Below are 20,583 nucleotides of genomic sequence, written 5' to 3'. Positions count from 1 at the left end.
AATAGGATTTTAGAAGTATCTTAGTGGGGGATGGCCAAAAATTCGTTGGGAACCTCTGTATTAGAAGAACATACAGGTACCAAATTTACTTTCCAAGCTGGGATAGTTATATTTTGTCACCATGTACAAAAAGAGTGGGAAGAAAGTTTTTTATTCTCAAAAACTCGTGGAAGTCTTACAAACTTCATTGGAACTTTTCTACCCCGCTTCACGATTCACCCACCCAGGAGGTTTCAAGCATGTATTTCTTACCTGTTTGGAGGTACAGACCGATAGTCACGAAAAAAAGGAAATAGCTGCGAAAGCAGTGGTGTTGCTCTGCAGCGGAATTCATATCTTCTAATGTACGAATCTTATCCCATTATCATTTATTCGATCTCTTCTAAGTAAAAAAAATAGGAAAATTATTTTGTTGTGTCCGATGGAGTACCTAATTATCCTGAATAATTCCAAGGATGTAATGTTAGTCTTGTAAATGGCGTAAGTAAATCAACCAGCCATTAAACGACTTTTGACTGAGAAAATTGAATCATAAAAAAGTTTAAAAACCTGAACCTTAAGATAAAAACAAAAAAGCAAAGAAATAAGACATATTCATATAATTAACAATCAACAAAATCACTAGAAAAACAAACTAAACACTATTAAGAACTCCATTTGATATTGTTATACAGGGCAACACACCACTTTTCGGACAAGTAAATTTTAGCCTCTTATTTCGTGGAACAAGTCTCTCAATGGTACCCACAAGGGAAAACAGAGAGAAGCTGTCTCCCTCTTTAACTACCCACAATATTCAGATAGTGCACCATATTTTAATATTCAGGCGAATAAAAAGATTTTCGGAGAAAAGGCCTCTTTTATAACCTTAGCCTCCCACGGAAAATTTTGCAAGCGAAAGTTTGAAATTCTTAAAAATCAGCGAGAGTTAAGAAGAAGCATACAGCAGAGAAGAAGAAGAAGCAAAATTATTCAGGTATCCAATCAAACAAGCTATGTGTTTTACATGTATCTATTAGCCATATACATTTAATTAAATACTGTTCACTCTAGTGTGAAATTAAGTCAGCACACAACACTAGGCTGAGACCGCTTTTTCAACGGCTTTTCTGTCTTTAATATTAAATTTAAGAATAACTTTATGCTATTATGCTTCATATAGAATATCAGCGTCGATCCAAATTCTAAACTATAAATCGTGAAATTTTCATTTCCGTTAGATTGCGCTTCAAATGAGTTAAAAACTCACTTTCGTGGTCGCAAAATTAAGCTTTTGTAAATAAGACCTCACCTGTTAATCCAAAGTTAAAAATGTATCATTGGTTTCTTTTGAATAGTATTTAACGGAGTCATTTCTTTTAACATAAATCTCCTAGGAAAACTTCACAGAATTTTGCCTTCAAACTAAGAAACGAATTCGCGTAGTGACATCGTTGATCCTAGATTTACCGCCTTCTATCAGAGCTGACCTTTATGGAATGTTTAGACATTAGGCGTGTGTGCCTTACATGGGTATCTAGAAAGCATGAGTTATGTCCGAAGCCAAAGAACTAAGCCACCGAATTAACCGACCAAAAAGCAGCTAGTCACCCTTTCTTATAAATCCAAACTTAAATTACACTTGTACACTTTTCTTTTTCCTCTTGAAAATATTCAAAACACTTGACTTCTTTTCTCTATCTTTAGTAGGGGAATGTGATGCTAGTTCACTTTCTGATGATGCTATTGATGATGTTTCTCCTCGTGATGTGTTCGGATCCCCGCGACTTAGTTGAGGTGATGTCGCCTCTAATGTTTGTGACCGGTAATCAGAGACATATAACGAAGCAGTGGTGGTCTGACGGGAAGGTACTGTCGCAGATTGGCTATTTCCGTTTATACCTTAAAAGAAAAAGTATGAGGAATATGGCATGAAGGGGCGACTCTTAGGAGCCAAACCAAAGCAGGCAAGGAAAATTAAGAAAAAAGATAATATCAGGAACAAAAAACACGAGCTTTGGTAGTCTGTCATCCATAATACATTGCCTTGCCATCTTAAACATTGTTTCAGTCATGGCCTAAAAGTGGAATCTAATCTTTCGTTGAGCTTGTTGTCTGATACAGTCCCTCAAATGAGTCCCTAAAACTATACTTAGGTAATTGCTCTGGAAAACATCTAGCATATGCTCAACCATTAGAAGTGCCAACGTCTCAAGCCATTGGCTCGAATTCTTCCAAAATGTTTTCAAATGAATAGAACACCATGCACTTTAGCTACTCTAATTTTTAAATCTTTACTGCATCCACTATATTTAATAACAATACTACCCACATAAGTAAAGCTATTCACCTCAGCAACTTTACCTTATCTAACATTACCTCTTCACGTTACTTATTACAAGTCCAAGGGACGTAGTCTTCTAGACGGACTTAATAGAATTTGACTTAAGAAAAAGAGCTTAGTGCAATAATAGCTTTGTAATACTTTTGCAGTTCTCCTTAATTTGTTTGAAATATCTCAAGACACTGGATAGCTTTAAGAGCAAAATAAATGCATTGACGTTAATAATATATCGTGTTGACGTTATAACGCATCGCTTGACATTAAATGTTAATATAAAGTTGAATTGGTTAAATTCTTTTCTAAAATAATCAATTATTTAACTTAAAATAAACTTTTTTCGTCAGAGCACATAAATCGGTTCCTTTTTTGCAAAAAATCGAATTCATTTTTTTATGTCCTGACTAGGACAGGCATATGGTGCAGAAATGAGAAAAATACAGAAAAAAGAAGACAAAGTCGAGATGCCCAAATCGTAGCAAAACTACACGATTCAGTTTTCCAATGCGGAGAAAAGAAATGTAATACTTAATTCATATATATTTTCGATTTTAGTATCCTACAGTCAATCGACTGTGTCTTCCAATACAACCTTAATGCGTCTATCAATAATTATCAACTTTTCGTCAAGTTTCGTTTCTGTGTATTTGTATGAATTCTAGTAGTTCAATTTTAGCCCAGTTCTTATTGTTAAATTGATATAAGATTTTACACAAAAGCTTAAACTTGAAGATAACACCCTTTTACAAGGAAAAAAAATACAGAGTTAAATAAAAATGCAAATTCAGTTCCTTTGCGTAAATAAAAATAAGTTGTATGAATTTAAATACTTGTTTTTTTGCTTTATATACTGTTCCGATGGTAAAATACTCACTTTTGCAAAACATGCATAACTGATATATGATATGATATTTACCACCACTGAAAGCCTTGGATAATAACATTATTCCCTTAAAATCAAAATCCAAGAATAAAAAGACCTTCAAGTCTGAAGTAAATAAATAGCTTAAAAAACAATCGCTATGCAAAACCAAAACCAACCAACCTACCAAATTTCTTAATTACCAAAAAATTTCTATCACATTATATAATACCTGCTCATTCCTCTCTTTCAAACTAGTGTAAAAAATCTACACCCTCAACGTCAGTTCTACAGGGTTTGTTTGCCAAAATATTAACTTTTTCATCTACCATGTTCGGCAATTGTATAGAAACTCGTTTTACGTTCTTTCTAAACATCAACCTCCAGAAATCCTTTCTTAAACCCCCTAAAGGTGCATCCACCCCTGGTGCAGATTCTTACTCTAGTATGAACACTCTAAAATGGAAGGATTTGTAATTAGATTCTATTTATTCTATATATATATATATATATATATATATATATATATATATATATATATATATATATATATATATATATATATATATATATATATATATATATATATATATATATATATATATATATATATATATATATATATATATATATATATATATATATATATATATATATATATATCAGCATTTGTTAGATTCTCTATAAGTTTTCTCTTCTTCCTCACTCATGATGTTTTAAAGTTAATCAGCTTTTAGACTTAAACCTACTCTGTTTTTATTCTCTAGTGTTCTTTCCCTAGTTTTTATTTCTGTTAGAGTGATGTATATTATCGTCATTTGCTTAACTGATCAAGAAGCCTGCCAAAGGTGAGTCTTTTTTAAACTGTATTTTTATATTTCGGTTCTGTTTGTAATGAAAAGACACTGTAAACAATGTAAAATTTATGCCGAATTTTAGGCACCACTTGCTATTTAAGAGGACACTTGATGCATAACATAAATATAAGAATTTACCACTAATCACACAATTCAGGTAAATATTTGAAAATAGGACGAAAAGTTAGAATTCTTGGTCATCAAAATCTCTAAACGGGATTAATAAAAGTTTGAAATCACGTTAAAAGCTTTGAAATACAGGTTACAAAAAAACTAAACGAACCATAATACGAAGATTCCCTCCATTCTTGAGGCGTGTAGACTATTGGAGTTGGCCGAGGATTTGAATTCCTCGGAGGTACTGGAGGCCGTGAGGTAGTTGGAGGGAGAGTCCTTGATAACGAAGCCTTGAACTCTAACGAGAAGCACATTGATTAGCCATGCATACACACTTGTGCAACAAAACAAAACTAATATATCGATAAAATTAAAAGAACAAACAAAAAGCAAACACAAACGACCAAAAGCTAAACATAAAGCCTATTTCCAAAGCAACCTTAGCTGTAATTAACACCTCTATTATTTATAGACTACTTGAAATTAATTGGAAAGTAAAAGTTGGAGAAAAGTAGAAATCATGGTGTTCTGACGTTTTCCTTTTGATACACAGATATGGCTGGAACGTGAAAAAAATGGGCGGTATTGATTTCTTTAATTGGGCGGTAAAAAATGGGCGGTGTTGATTTCTTTTAATTATGTTTGGATTTTTCGAAGATATTTTTGGTAGTTTATGTTTTTTACTGGGTCATTTTTCTGACAAAAAGAAAAAGATTAAAAAAACAAATGAAGTCAAACGGATGAAAAGTCCCCACAGTGTGCTGACCAATGTATACTAACTATAAAAGAATAAAGTACGATGGTAGTAACTTTCTGGTAAAATCTAAAAAAGTGAACCAAACCCAAACGAGTTTAGTTTATTGCTACTCTTAAGAGAAACAAGACACCGTTAGAGTACTATAACAACAAGTGGCAGAAATGGTTGAGTGCGTTCCTGATAGTCTTGACACACATAAGGCGTGAACTTTTCATAGTGGGTCAATTGATAAATATAGGGTGTCAAATTTTACAGACACGGTTACTTTAAGAATTATAAATAGGTTTGGTAAACTTTAGTGCTGATTATTGTAGTGAAAACTTAAAGTTTTAGCCAGTGCGCAATATTTCCTTTGGATGGATTTATATTATAAATGAGGACATCATTCAACCAAACCGGGATGCTTGCCATCTTTAAGCATTATGTTATTTGTTTTTACTAAATATGTGATATCTATAAAATCTGATAAATATCTGACTTTTGATCCGTGGAATGCATAAGGATATGGTATAAGAATATTTTTGTATATTTTTATTTTTTTAATTGTTCCTGAAAACTTGATTTTTGATTTGTGGAATGTATAAGGATATGTATAAGATTTTCGGGTACTCTTGCATTATGCGGGCCTTTCGGGTTAACTACTATAGAGTAGGCAATGATAAAACCCGTTTTTGACATGTTTACTGCTATAAACTAGGCAATGATAGCGTGGTTTTCATTGCGTATACGATATTAAACTGTGTTTTTTTTGGGTTTAGGGGGGGGGGGAGGTACCTCTGTTAGGTTAGGTATTTAATATATGGTATGCTTTACCCCCCCCCCTAATGTGCAAATATATAGCCCAAATTTGTTTATAAACTATTATATATTCATCCTATTTTATTTCATTAGCATTAACCAAACTTGACTTTTTAGAAAGGCCCGCATAATGCAAGAGTACCGATATTTTTTGTATATTTTCTATTTTTTTATTCTTCCTGTAAAACCTGATTTTTAAGGTGTGGAATGTATAAGGATGTGTATAAGATTTTTTTTTGTATATATTTCTCATTTTTTAATTGTTCCTGTAAAAAGCGATTTTCGACCTGCAGCGATTATCTTAAATCTTCATAAATAGCCCATAAAATCAGTAATTGTAGACCAAGTCCCATGACACCTGAGCTTATTCACAATTCAAATTCAAGAAAAGACATACATATTTGGGGTTCACCTGTTTCGTGTTTTATTACACGTTGTGACATTTATTCCTCACTCCCTTTCCGTTTAGCTGTAGATGTTTTTACTGTTTTTTTTTACACTTATTTTTATTCACTTTACGTAACATTTATTTTTATTAAGTTTAGCAGACTTTGCCAGATAAGGATTTTATAGTGGTGCAGTATTCGAGTTTTTCAGATATAAAGCTAGTTCTAGAAAGAAAAAAAATCAAAAGGAAGCAACCCGTACAAAAAAAAAACCCGGCAAATACTTTGCCCGACTTTGGGGGTACCCAATCGAAATATGACCTAAAATACTTGAGTGATCAAACGCAAGATGTAAAATTCACCGTACACAACTATGAACTGTATATTCAGAAAATGTATATCTTATAGTGTGGAAATGTCAGCTTTAATGTTAACAAAATGGTAGTCAATATTGGTCTCTAATGTCCACCACTTTTTGTTTTTTATAATGGGACAATTCGTAACGTCTGGAGAATTTTGTATAAAAATTATTAAAATTAATCAACATTAAACAGAAACAGAGGAACTTGAAAAAAAGGGTACGATGTTGGTTTTAACTTTGATACATTAATAACTTTGTGACTAGATACAAGGGTGGGGGCATACAGAGGGAATCCCCTGTCTCCCTCTGATTGTTCCAAAAGAAAACCGCAGATAAATTGTGGCACGAGAATTTAATTTTTAGTTTTATCCCCCGGGTGAAAACCAGTTGCAATTGAGTAATCATGCAGTGGAATAAAGGATAGGGTATTCAAAGCAAATGCCCTCCCTCCTTAAGGTCAGTCCAAAAGAAACACACACAAAAAAAACAGTGGCATGAGAATGCACTTTTCAGCTGAACCATCCCCTCACCCCAAGTTTAATACGGATGCGCCTAAGCAATCATATCGTTTTAAAAATCAAAATCATTATTTTTAATGTTCGATTAAAGGGTTGAATACACTTTAATCCTTATTTAGTCAAATTTGCTTCTTAAAAGAAAAAGTAATTCGATTACCTATTGAAAATGTAACAATGTCCCAAAAGTCACTTGCGAAATATATAATATATATATATATATATATATATATATATATATATATATATATATATATATATATATATATATATATATATATATATATATATTTGGCATTAACCCTAACATTTAGAGAATATCTTTATGAACCTGCAAATTTAGAATTCATTAGGGTGCTTTGACGTTACAAAACTGAAAAAGGGGACTTAATCAGTTCGTCTTTTAAACGGTTCATTTCTTATTTCATCCTTGACATGCTTGAGCGACTTATTAGCTAATTTAGCAAGTAAAAAATATTCTGTTCCACAACGAGTCTGTACATTATATTCTTATGAAGTCTTAGAGCCATATTTTTTATTATTTTTTTTATCAGAACGTTTTCATTTGTTCTGTTGAATTTTACAAATTACGTAAAAATCCAGAGAGATTATCGTTAGTTTTATATCGAAGTTTGAAGGATGAAAAAGAGGATGTTGTTAGGATTAGACATGTGGGTGTTCGATGCAAACACATAAGCAAATTAGATACAAATAAAGCTAAACACGGAACTATAGCCGAAACGAAATACATAAGCATTTACATTCAACATGTAGGTGACGTCTACAAGTGCTTTAAAAAAAAAGATTGCCTTACCACTCTCACCGTTCTGAGAATCTCTTTTTTTCCAAATATCTGACTGCCTTCTCCAAGTTCCAGGACTGGGAAGTCCAACCTCAGCTACAAAAAGTTAAATATAACAGTTTTATTGAAAAAAACGTTATTTATTTCTTTGTTTGGTTTGTTTTCTTAGGCTGGTAATAAGAGAGCCATTATAAATCAATAAAATTGATTGGATGGTTGCTAATTGATGCCTAATACTAATTGAGAAAAGGTTCAGCCACACTTTTCCTTTGATATTGTTTTGTTCTCTGATTAATCTTTTGTGCACTTTTGTTTGGTTGATAGTAGAAGTAAACATCAAAGTTTCTTCACAGGAAGAGTGTGTCTTAACAATTTGATTTAAAGTGACTGATTTCTGGTTTGAACCTCATTAATCGTTAAATAAGACTAGGACCGATTTAAAAACAAAAAGACAATAATTTTTTCTAATATAAGAAATAAAGTTATCATAAAAGCAAACGATGATGAAAGTGATACTTTAAGTGCATCAGAGACCAAAGCGAACTTTCATTTTTGGAATAGGATACTGATGAACCCAAGTATGGATGTGTTACATTACCTAAATGCCAAATTAAATATAATATACATTTTTAAGATACAAAATTCAAGCAAATCATTAAAAAGTCGAACTTCACCCTTTAGCTACGGACCCCGATTCCTGTAGTGTGGTTATCCATGATGTTTTGCTCCGCAAGTATCTATTTCTCCATTAATCCTCTACAAATATTTCCCCGATACAAACTTCATTTGTGTCACATTTTGTTTGCGATTGACCATAAATTTTTTTTTGTTTATCGATCTCCCATGCAAATAGGCCTCACATCTTGAACGGAATATACTTAGACAATATTCCCCTAGATTTTGAAAAATATCATCTGTGTCTTCATTGGAAAATCCCCCCATAGATTTTGAAAATACCTTTTTTTCGGCCTCCTTATTTAAAAAAACCTCTCCCCTCCCCTCTCCTAAAATGTGATGAATTAGCAAAACTGCACTAATTTAAGTTACTGTATGAGCAATCAATGCAATACACTTTTAGCCCTAGAAAATCCACTAGGGAGAAAAAGAAAAGAAGAAACACGACAAGATACTGAACAATAGAAAATCAGGAAATTATCATACACTTTAAGAAAATAATAATTGGAAGCAGCATTGCCAATGCTATATTTTGTAAGGAAACTTGTAAAAATTAAATAATTGATCATAACACACTTTTTCGGCAATGAGGACAGGCAACACTGGTTCTAAATATCAACTAGTTCTTTGTTATTCTCTATTTTTATCCCTTTTTTTATTAGAATTTAAGTACTTGCAACATTTTCTGTAAACATGACACATTCACAGAAAAGGTGCAAATCTCTTGCACGAAAAGCTCAAAAATGTACACATATTTGTCGATTTAGCAAATAAATTTTTTTTTTAACAATTTAATTAACAACTGATTAACTTACTTTTCATAACTAAGACATTAGTGGACAATCAACAATGAATTGACAATTTAACTCATCTAAAAATGAATTAATGAATAAACTAATATAAATGTGACTATTTTAACCAAAAATTAATGTAAGAATAGAAAAAAAAACAATTCTTTTTGTCAGTAATCGTGCGTTCCACCGTTCTTATCAGTTGTTCTGATCAGAATTCTGTTTTCTGATCAATTTTTCAAGGGTTCTAATCTTATTAGGCGTTCAACAAATAATGGACAATCAATAATGAATTGACAATTTAACAAATCGAAAAAAAAAAAAATTCTAGACTATCATGAGTTTATCAATTTCAACTAAGAATTAATCTAAGAATAGAAAAACAATTCTTTTTGTCTATTTGTTCTTGGTGTTCTGGTTTTCCTAATAGTTTTTCTGATCAGAATTCTGATTTTCTTATCAGTTTTTCCGGCATTCTTATTTGAACTTTCTTTTTACTCTTATCAGTTTTTCAAGCACTCTTGTTTGAACTTTTTTTTTACTCTTATCAGTTTTTCAAGCATTCTTATTTGAACTTTTTTTTTACTCTTATCAGTTTTTACATCCCTTTTTGGCACCTCAACTTTAACGAGATGATTTATCAGCCCTGATGACAGCCAGTTAGTACTTACATTCCGATATTAAATCTCGTCTGGGGGCCATTGTACGGGGAAGTGTAGGCGGCGGACTAGAATCAGTTTCAATAGCTATCTCTGGAGGCGTGGGAGTGATTACTACCTCAACTACTTTAGATTCTGGTGTAGAAACCTCTTCCTTGATAACACTATCCTGACTGATATCCTAAGAAAAAAAATTAGCATTGTATAGTACAATTTCGCGTCGACAGATATCATCACCATGTTTCCAACCTTGAAAATACCCTTTTCACCCGAACGGTTACAAACGGTTTTTTGTTTGCAGTCAAATCCCCGACGAGTTTCCTGAATAAAACTGACGCTTAAATTAATACCAAAAATACTGTCAAACCGTCAATCTCATAAAAGAAGGTGCTAATACTTAAAAAAAGAGGAAGGACTGGTATAGAAATGCAATTTATCTGGCGCTTAGACAGTTTTCCTGGAGATCCTAAGAGTATCCCTTGTAATGGGGTTGGTGTAAATACCTCTCCCTCGTCCATACATAAGGATAAAAGTCAAATTATTAAAAGATTGAAATAGGATTTTATTCTAATTAATGAGAATACACGATTGATGGCAATATTAATGCATTTACTATATAGAATAATTAACTATTAATTTACTGATTTATTTAGACAAACTTAAAATGAAAATTAATACAGGTCACGAACATTTGAAATAATTTTATCAGTTGGTTATGCTGAAGTAAATACAAGAATAATAATAAATATTTTCTCAATATTTCTTGATGATCTAACTTAGTTCGATTAATAAAACAGAGCTTAAAATAGTCATAGATTCGCATACATTTATCTGTTACTCATTATATATTGAACATTAAGCGTTTTAATGCAAGAAACGTATGGTTGACATAAGTATATAACAGGTTTGATTTCAGTTGTAAGTTTTCATTTTTAATATCTTTTTATGAGCTTGAGGATGGAGAATATTTTTCTATCATAAAATTTGTATTTAAAAAAATATTATTTATAATTTAAGGGTTGAAATACTTTTTGTCGTTTTTCGTTAAATTCCTTACTCTTTTTTTATTACAATGTGAGAGTGTCAAGTCTCATCAACTGCAAAGAAAGCACAATTTGACACTAAACACTGGAAACATGGAAATTTAGGATGGGGGGGGAAGTGTTTTCAAATTTTGGTAAGGGGGAGGGGAAGTTTTGCTTGTTTTGTCAACAGAAATACAAATAAAAGCTATTTTTTCTGAAAATACTAAAAAAAGCATTTTTGAAATTCCAGACAGGGGGAAATTGTGGAGGCGAATATTATCCCCTCCCCCTTAACTGACGCCATTGAGACTAAACCTTAAAAAAAGTATTTAAAAAATAAATACGCCAATTGGGGAAGATCTGAAGAGAATTGTCCACTGAATCTTATTCTCATCCCCCTAGATTTTGAAATTCCCCTTCTTGTTGGTGTTTTCACTAAACACTGGAATGATGGAAATTTAGGATGGGGGGGGGGGTGTTTTAAAATTTTGGTAAGGGGGGAGGGGAAGTTTGCTTTTTTTTTTGTCAACAGAAATACAAATAAAAGCCATTTTTTCTGAAAATACTAAAAAAAAGGCATTTTTGAAATTCCAGACGGGAGGAAATTGTGGAGGCGAATGTTATCCCCTCCCCCTTAACTGACGCCATTGAGACTAAACCTTAAAAAAGTATTTAAAAAATAAATACGCCAATTGGGGAAGATCCGAAGAGAATTGCCCACTGAATTTTATTCTCATCCCCCTAGATTTTGAAATTCACCTTCTTGTTGGTGTTTTCACTGACAAAATAGGAAAAATGAAAAAAAGTTCCCCCTTAGAATTTGAAAAACACATTATTTTGTATCTTTATAGAAAAATCTATACCCCCCCCCTCCCTTACTTCATTTTCGTCAATTATGCCCCTGCTGAAACAAACGTAATCAACTTTGTCTCTGAATGAACTTGTTTTATTTTTAAATATGATAAAAAGAAGTTAGAGGAGCTCCGCCGTACATATTTGCAAAATTTCTCTTAAGACCCTTACCTTTAGTAATAGCTGGCAATTTCAAATATCAAAACTAAGGAAATAACCATCATGTGACCAAATGAATTACCGACCTGTCTGTAGGATTATTGCTGGATTGCATCCCCTGGTAATACATCAATAGCCTTGGGAATTAACCTTCCATTTCCCAGCGGTGCTATTACGCAGTGGCTTCTATCGATTCTGGCCATTCTGGGAAAATGGTTTCAGCTGTCTGGTTTGGTTTCTTTTACTCGAATCTTTACACGCTCTTTTTGGTATGAAAAAAAAAACACAAGAAAAATTTGGAAACTTACAAACAAAAAATCGAAATTTTCCCACTTAAACCCCATTGGTTGACAGAAAAAAACGAAAACGTTTTAATGGATTTACGTTTACAGTCGTTCTTTCTCTGTAACAGTGTTTTATTTACGTTTTTTTAGACATGTTTTTCCGAACCATTAGTAACCAGCATAAGGAACTTTGAAACTCCTGACCTTATATAAACCAGACAGCAGCAAAAGAGAAGAAATTCAATGCTTATCTATAATTTCTCCAAAAGCTTTAAAAATAACAGACTTTTGGGAGGCAAAAATATTCTAGAAGTAAAAAAAGGGAAAAAAGAATGAAAAATAAGACTTATAAGCTCCAAAAAAGCCCACCTTCATGGTATCAGGTGAATAAAGCACTACTGAGTGGTTAGCAGCAATGAATTAGATATTAATACCGTTAATTCAAAATGAATATGGGTTGGAGGCAAGCTTTAAAATTGGGGCTTTGGGCATCCTCAGTTTAATTTGAGGACAAATATATCAGAGTTATTCACTGATCTACCCCCAACAAGTTAAGCTTCTGGAGCAAAACAACGCTTAGGAACGATTAAAAAAAATTCTATAAGTAAAAAAGATGGACTTTGATGGTGGACCATTTTTTTTACTGAATTGTCCAATTTGTTCTAGCCCGCCTTGTCCCAAAAGGCAATCGTTTCTTTTTCTTCCAGTTGTTTCTTTATTTTCAACTACAGCAGCCAGAGCCAACCCCCCAAACTCATGAAATAGTGCCTAGGAGCTTAAAAGTAGCCCCTTTTTGCAAAAGTCTGAAACTTCTGAAGGGCCACGCACTTTTTTTTATGCCTATAATCGCAGTACAATTATAATGGTTCAACTTGCTACTTTGGACGACTCAGCTTACAATGCATTTAATTAATTAAGTACTACTAAAGTTTTAGGAGAAGGAAAGTTACTTTTTAAGGTCAGCCACTGAAATTAGAATCGAAAACTTGTCGATACTAGGATTCAAACACAAAACTGTTTGTGTACTATGTTCCTTTCCAATGAAATTTTACAAATACCAATATTTAGCTAGCGCCAATTTAAGCCAATCTGAAATTTTCATACAATTTTTCGGCCAGTCAGAAAATTCAATGAAAATATAATTGGCTCAAGTTAGTGCCAGTTTAAGTTCGGTATTAGCAAATCTCACTGTGAATGGGACTTTAGGCAAGCCTCTTAAGTAGCTTGACCACAAGGACAGTCCTAAGAAATATAACATGTGACCAATTGGTAAGGACCAATACTTCAACTGATAACACTCTTCATAAAAGGCATAATACTTTATGAAATAATAATTGAAAAGGATTTTAAAAAACAGGGTTATATTAAACTATATGCATATTAAAACAATTGTCTTTCAATGAATCAAGTCCGTAATAGAGGTCCTTGAAAAATAAGTTAGTTTTTAAAGGCATTCCTTCTATATGACATCATATGAACAACAAGGAATTTTGAGTTTATCTTGACAAACCTCGCTTGTAAAGCTTCATGGGGAGATCACGCCCACCTTTCATTCAAAGAGCCAACAGCCGTGCTATTGCTAGCATCTTATGAATGCCATACCTGTAAACAGATATTTTATTTTCTGAAGATTTCATTTTTTATCCTCTAAACAGACGTACATAAATGAAGGTTTCAAACGAAGACAGGACAGTTTTAGGCCCAAAAATATGGCTTCTTATATTTTCCTTAGATTTATTTAAAGAAAAGGGGTAAAAAAGGAAAATTGCCAGTCTTTGTCTCCTCATAGGCTCGCGATAATTTTTTCGATCAGTACTGCTCTTTTTATAGAATTTTGGCACAAGTTTCGCTGCGAAATCTACGTGATTTCGCTGTAACAATTTCCTCCAAATCACCTAAATACCACACTGTCTTTTTTTTTATTTAAACCCTAACACAAATTTTTCTTGTTAAAGGTTGGATTATACTTTTGCCATTATCAGCTAGCTTGACAAAAAAAGAGGAGTCAAAAAGTGGATTTTTTCTACCGCCTATACATTAGCTTTTACATTAAAAAAAAGCACTAAAAACTAGCAAGCCAGCCCAGATGTTAAGCAATAGCGACCATCGAAAAATACAAACCAAGCAAACATGCAAATATCCACAAACCTGAAAATTCTTAACATGCACCAATACTTTAGGAACCACGTCATCCGCATCACTGTCAGTACCATCAACATTTTTCGGTGATGTTAAATAAGGGGAGGCTGATCGAGGTGAACTATTCACACTCGACTGAGCACTCTCAAAACTCTCTTTTCCACTCAAATCAGATTCACGTGGTAACTTCTCCTGCACCAGGGCCTAGATGATTATTCACAGTTATAACACACTTGTTAATTTTATTAATTCACAACTAGTGATTAGTCATATTATGTCTCAAGCCATGTCTTCACCTACACTTTTTAGGCAAAATAGGCCAAATGCTCTTGAAATGGGAAATCTTGGGTGCATCCAAATAGAGAGACGCTGGTCCCAGTCAAAGATCTTAGAATACTATAGATACCAACACTAATTATTATTTCTTTTTTTTGGGGGGGGAGGGGAAGGGGGGGGGGTAAACCCCTTAGCTATGGCTTCATTGCAAAAAGCACGGCAAATACTTATTTACCATGGTCCACCCACGTAAAATTTAACCCCTCTCAGGCTTATTAATGTAATTTTTTCTACATTGAGAATCAGTTTAATATTAAGCCTTGGGTCAAACATCATTAAAGTGCGTATTGATTAGTCATTGGTTCTGACGTAGCTTGGTCAACTTTGCCTTAAAAAGATAAGGGAAACCCTGGCTTTATGCAGGCGAGACATAATGAGCTTCTCAACATATAAACTTTTATTAGTTTACAAGTTTAGTTTACAAGTAACAGTTGCTAAATTGCGAACATAAATTCTAAGTATGGCCGTAGACAAACACATAAATAAAATATGTGAATTTTTTGGTAAAATTTGAGCTTTTTAACCTGTAAAAAACTCGAAAACAACATTCGGTTATATCTAATTTAGCATGTGTTACTATAAGTAAGCTGCTTTAATTCACTCTATGCATCAGAACGTTAATCTTCTTAAGAACGTTAATCTTGATAATTTTCTTAGCCTGAAGCAAGCGCCGGAATCTTAACGTGAAATCATAACAGTCTATTTCCAGACAAAATATCGTCCAGGATAGGTGCGCTAGTTCTATAGACCCTTCCAAAACAAGAGCCCACAGATATTATATATATATATATATATATATATATATATATATATATATATATATAAAAAAAAAAAAAAAAAAAAAAAAAAAAAAAAAAAAAATAATAACAGAACCTGTTTGGTAAAATGTTTCTTTTTCCTTCAAAATTGGTAATTTTTTAAACTATTCATGCACACTTCTGGTTCCGGGAAAGTGTAACTTTCAGATACAGAAGCACAAACCATTTAAAAATAAAACTTTTATTTCATTTTAGATATCAAAAAACGAACTGCCTATATTTTTATGAATGGGTCACAAATATTATCAATTCCATGGGTACAATAGTAACCAAACAGCTGCAGAAGCCCTAACCTAAGTTGGAGGAGTTAAAGTAATAAGCTTTGATGTACAGCGGGACTAAATAGATAATACTTATGTTGGATTGATTTTTTTTAATATGCTAATAAAAAATCGATAGAATAAAACAATAATTTTGTACATTTTAAGCAAAATTATCAACTCCACGATCAATATTAACGAGAAATATCAACCACGATTTTTTTCATCATGCAAATTCAAAATTAACGGTAAAATCATAGACGAGCGAGAAATCCTTACCTACGATTCCCAGCTTGCGTGCTATTTATTAGAAAAAGATGACAATAAGGAGAAAGGGAAAATGATGATCTCGTTAAAAAGTATAGGTTAAGAAAGGGAGAATGTTGCAAAGAGTAGGGAGGAGAGGGGCTGAGTGAGTAAGGAAAACGTTTCATGTGAGGGCCAATGTTTTCTCACCTCCAAGATGTAGGTTTTCCGGATTTTGAACTACATTTGTCAGGATATTCTAATGTCGAAGAACAATGCGATTATTGTCAATATTTAAGTGGTAATGAATCCTTCTTTTTTTAGATTTAAAATTTTTGTGTACTTTTATGTACATAGTTTCCGCAGTCTTATTTAAGCTTATTAATATTATTCAGCATATTCAGATAGGATTATTTTAATTCTATCCATATAGCTACGACAACGACATTTATCAATGCTATGATAATTATATTCACCTGACTTTTCTGTATGGCCATGAAAATGCTCAATAAATATCTTGTTTTTTTTCTATGTAATTTCAAACCAACGTTTCAGAAGAGAACGTCGACGAAGAAATAAAAAGGACTTGCAAAAGATAAAAAAAAACTGTTACTGATAGCTTCGACCAACAAACATGTTTCCACAAAAGACCCGAAAATATTCTGATAGTTGAGGAAGGAGAAGTCCCGTTCATTCATGGGATAATCTCTGTTCGTATTAACTTTTAGCGTCGCTCTTTGCTTTAACTTACAAAACTGGTTTTTTGTTCTGTTCGCTTTTAAGAAAAGAAAACTAATTATATAGGTTCGCCAAACAATTGTAGAAAAAAAAATCTTAATGATGACTTTTGACCATAAGATTTGAAAAATTCAAAGTATGAACAATACGACTTGTGTTCACAGCAGAGAAAACTTACTCAATTATTTGGTTTGGGACGGGGGTCAGTGGAGTGACTCTGTAAGATCAGCCAGAGTCAACCCAGCTTCAAGTGGATACCTGGACAAATCTGGTGAAGGTAAACAGGAAGGGTGTGCAAAAGCACAGGATGGTTGGCGCCCACCCCCTATTGCACTTCCTGGCTGAAGGGCCAAGAAACGGAGATCAGCAGCGCCGGCAGGGACCGTAAAGTCCAATGCCGTATTCTTTACCTTTGACACTAAAATAAAAATCTTGTTTAATCAATTCCTTTATGAGAAGTGGGAGCGCAAAGGGTTGGGCAAAATTTTTGTTCCATGGGGTAAACAACAAAAAACATTGCGAATAATTGTTAGCTTCAAATTAGATTTTAGACTGAATTCTAAAGTGAACACGTCTACCTACATACTTTCACCAGTGAAACATATAAACTAACTACTAACATTCACATGCAGAAACCTAATGAGGCAAATTACAAATTCTGGGATTCCCCTTAGAATCTTTTGAAGCAACATTTTAAATTTTCCTATCCTAGCTTTTTCTATCCTTTTTTCCTAAAGAAAGTTTTCTATCCTTTCCATACAAATTAAGGTTGCACCTTCTCCTTTCAAGTTGTAGGTAAGCAATTTGCAATATGGCCCATTTAGAGCGTACTTACTTTGTGTGTATCATAACTTAGGAGTTGCATTGAAGGTGGCAGTCCAGCATGGAATGAAATTTTATTGGCCCATTCAGCCATGAGTTCTTCATTTTCGGCGCAAAAGAGATACTCAGAGCCATCGGTAGTTTTTAACCTAAATAACAAGAGAATGTCAAAATAAGAAAACAATAGGCTAATTCAGGCAAAGTTGCCATAACTTTGTTAACAAATGGAGTGGGTAGTAATGAATAGAATTGTCGACTCAATGAGTGACATACCAGTTCACCAAAGGAAGGGGCCAATGATTTTCAATCTTTTACAGTACAAAACAGTTAAAATACACATTTAAACTACAATCAATACTAAAAATCATTTTGTAAATTAAAATCAAATAAATATTTTTAATAGTTTTTTAATTAAATAATTTTATTTTTCAATTCAATTGTTATTTTTGTTTTTTATTAAAAACTTTCACCAATTGTTTTTAGTTTTTATTTCAAATAATTTTTAAATTAAAAATCCATTCCACAATTAGTATTTAGAAAATACTAAAATCAATTACGGATCTTTTTTTCAGGTTTAGGCTATATTTCAGAAAGATAGCTTAGGCTATCAGTTTAGATTTATTATCTTTTTAATGAACAACGCACCTAATGAATATAGGTGCCAAATATTCATTAGTCAAGACCTGCCCGACCTAAACTAATTTTGTGGACAATGCGATGATATGTCCTGTTCTCCTTGATAATAAACAATAATGGGAGGGTAATCCATCATTCCAGTACATGTTCATAAAAGTATCAATAAAATAAGTAATCCATTACCTTTTGGAATTCAGCGTTTGCTATTAAAATTTCTTGACTTTTTTTTTGCGAAACTTCAAAATCACTTTTTATAATTAAACCGCTGATCCAAGGAACTTATTGTTTTATAATATCTTCTTATTTGAATCAATAACTTTACACATTTTTTTTTAAATTCTTTATTACTACTATTGCTATATCTAACGCCTTTTGTAAGTCACGATTATGTTAAAGAATTTCATTATTTTTTAGCCTCTCTTTTTCACATAAAAATCATTATTTCCGATTTGGTATGTGCATTTACACTTCTTATGTTAACAATTATTAATTAACAATAATAAATTAACAAAATGAATTAGCAATTATTATTCACTTACGTTAACAATTTAAATAAAACATCTTGACGAATTTTAGGAATTTTAAAGGTTTATCTAGTGAGGACCAAGTAAGGATTTTTTATCCAGACATATGGCCCGCTGACTCCACGAATGCCCCCCCCCCTCACCAAAAGAACGTATTTACAAAAAGAGTATATCCTTCAGCAAAAAGTTTTTTCAGGATGCCCTCTATGCGATCATTTAGCACATATCTTATTCAGTTATTGTTTTTCATGAACAGCAGAGAGGAAATTTGAAACTTCAATAAGTATTAAATATCTTGTACAGGATTTCATACATAAAAGGGGCAGAAATTGCTTAATTAAAACATTACTACAGTATATATCATGAAAATTAATAGGCTAAACGTAATCCAATAGTGTTCAAAAACCAACACGTTATCCTAATAGATAAAGTTTCTCATTCACCCAAATAATTGAGACCTTGATATAGTATTAAAAAAAAAACTTTTTCATATGGTGACCAACGGTCTGTGTGACGCAGGTACTGATCTCCTGATTCTCTTCCTTCGGCCGGGAGTGCAATGTGTGGTTGGGGGCAAATCATCCGATACTTCCTTTATTTCCCCCAGATTTCTCCAGGTACCAATTAAGAGCTGGGTCGACTCTGGCCGAGCTTAGAGTCACACAATTGACCTCCGTTTCAAATCAAATAACCGGCGACGCCAGGACTCGAACCCTTATCCTCGGGATATCAAATCTAGCAATTTCAACTCAGCTAGGAAATAATATAGCAGAAAAAAAATACCTGAAGACATGTTTTCTTTTTGTATAATCACTGGCCTTTTCGCAAATGCACTTGTATACAATTAAAGGAGACGCTGCAGATTTACTCTCAGCCACGTCTTCTGGCTCTTTGAAAAAACATAACAACTGGCCACATAGCACTGCAATATAAAATTAGAAAAACACTTAGTAAATAACTTTGTACCAGGGCCGTATCCAGGTTTTTGATTCGGGGGGGGGGGGGGGTGCATAAAAACTTCAAAACACGAATCAAAAATTTAATTTATATACATTTCATTACGTTTTCACGAGTTGGACAAACATTCCAGGGGGGGGGGGTTCAAACCCCCTAATCCATTTTGATACAGACTTGTTTAGCAGACTACACTGCCTTTGCGTTTAAAACGAATGAAAAACAAAATATATTCCGGCGATTTTGATGTCACATCTGTAAAATCTTTTCCATCGTAAAAAAAACATTAAACAAAAAAAAAAGATCATTTTTTTTCATTTTTTAAATATATTCAATGAGAATGGCAAAAAAACTGAAAAAAATCTTCCCATTGAAACTACCCCAAAAAGGTATTTTTGAAAACCTGGAGATGGGGAGACTTACCCCCCCCCCCCCAAAGTTTTCATCACTACATTTATCTATCCTTTTCATTTTATTTGGTTCTAATACCCCTTAACACGACGCAGCTGATTAAAAATTCCTCCTAAACACCAACACACTCCTGCTCTTAAACAATGAAAATTGTGGCTAAAATAAATATAAAGCTTCTATTTATGGACTGCTTAGAATTTACCATTAGGTCTAGTATTATTTTCTAGACAGGTACTGAAAAGAGTCTTCTTATTGGAAAAATTTTCCAGGAACACTCTGCAAAATTTTGCTTTCAAACAGAGATACCAGCCAGAATTCACATGGCAGCGGAGCTTAGCTTTTTACCCAAGACAAAATATTACTATGTTCCGCCAAAATTCGCCTTTAGATCACGAACTATGATTTAAAGAAAAAATAAAATATAAAAAGGAGAAATTCACAGCCGTACTTGTCTATAGTTGGTATGTGTCCGTATCACC

The 20,583-nt window shown here is 32.9% G+C and overlaps 1 protein-coding gene across 9 annotated transcripts in view; it reads right to left on the bottom strand.

The window, feature by feature from the left end:
- Window positions 1-584: 584 nt before the first annotated feature.
- Window positions 585-20,583, bottom strand: part of kst (spectrin beta chain, non-erythrocytic 5 kst) — a 333,164-nt gene continuing 313,165 nt past the window's right edge. For 7 of the 9 annotated variants that reach the window (XM_089085798.1, XM_089085799.1, XM_089085797.1 and 4 more), the window contains 7 exons: window positions 19,523-19,661; window positions 17,593-17,728; window positions 14,369-14,563; window positions 9,913-10,081; window positions 7,788-7,871; window positions 4,323-4,454; window positions 585-1,881 (listed from right to left, as the gene is read on the bottom strand). In XM_089085798.1, coding sequence (XP_088941924.1) covers window positions 1,616-1,881; window positions 4,323-4,454; window positions 7,788-7,871; window positions 9,913-10,081; window positions 14,369-14,563; window positions 17,593-17,728; window positions 19,523-19,661 — 1,121 coding nt within the window. In that variant the 3' untranslated portion in view covers window positions 585-1,615. The remainder of the gene's footprint in view (window positions 1,882-4,322; window positions 4,455-7,787; window positions 7,872-9,912; window positions 10,082-14,368; window positions 14,564-17,592; window positions 17,729-19,522; window positions 19,662-20,583) is intronic. The other 2 variants (XM_089085804.1, XM_089085805.1) reach the window with 2 other exon arrangements.

The sequence above is a fragment of the Artemia sp. Qi Xiang Cuo genome, chromosome 3, assembly GCF_049724085.1.
Source record: "Artemia sp. Qi Xiang Cuo chromosome 3, ASM4972408v1, whole genome shotgun sequence".
Taxonomy (NCBI): domain Eukaryota; kingdom Metazoa; phylum Arthropoda; class Branchiopoda; order Anostraca; family Artemiidae; genus Artemia; species Artemia sp. Qi Xiang Cuo.
Note: the sequence above shows the minus strand (reverse complement) of the source record. Positions and strands in the feature narration are given on the sequence as shown.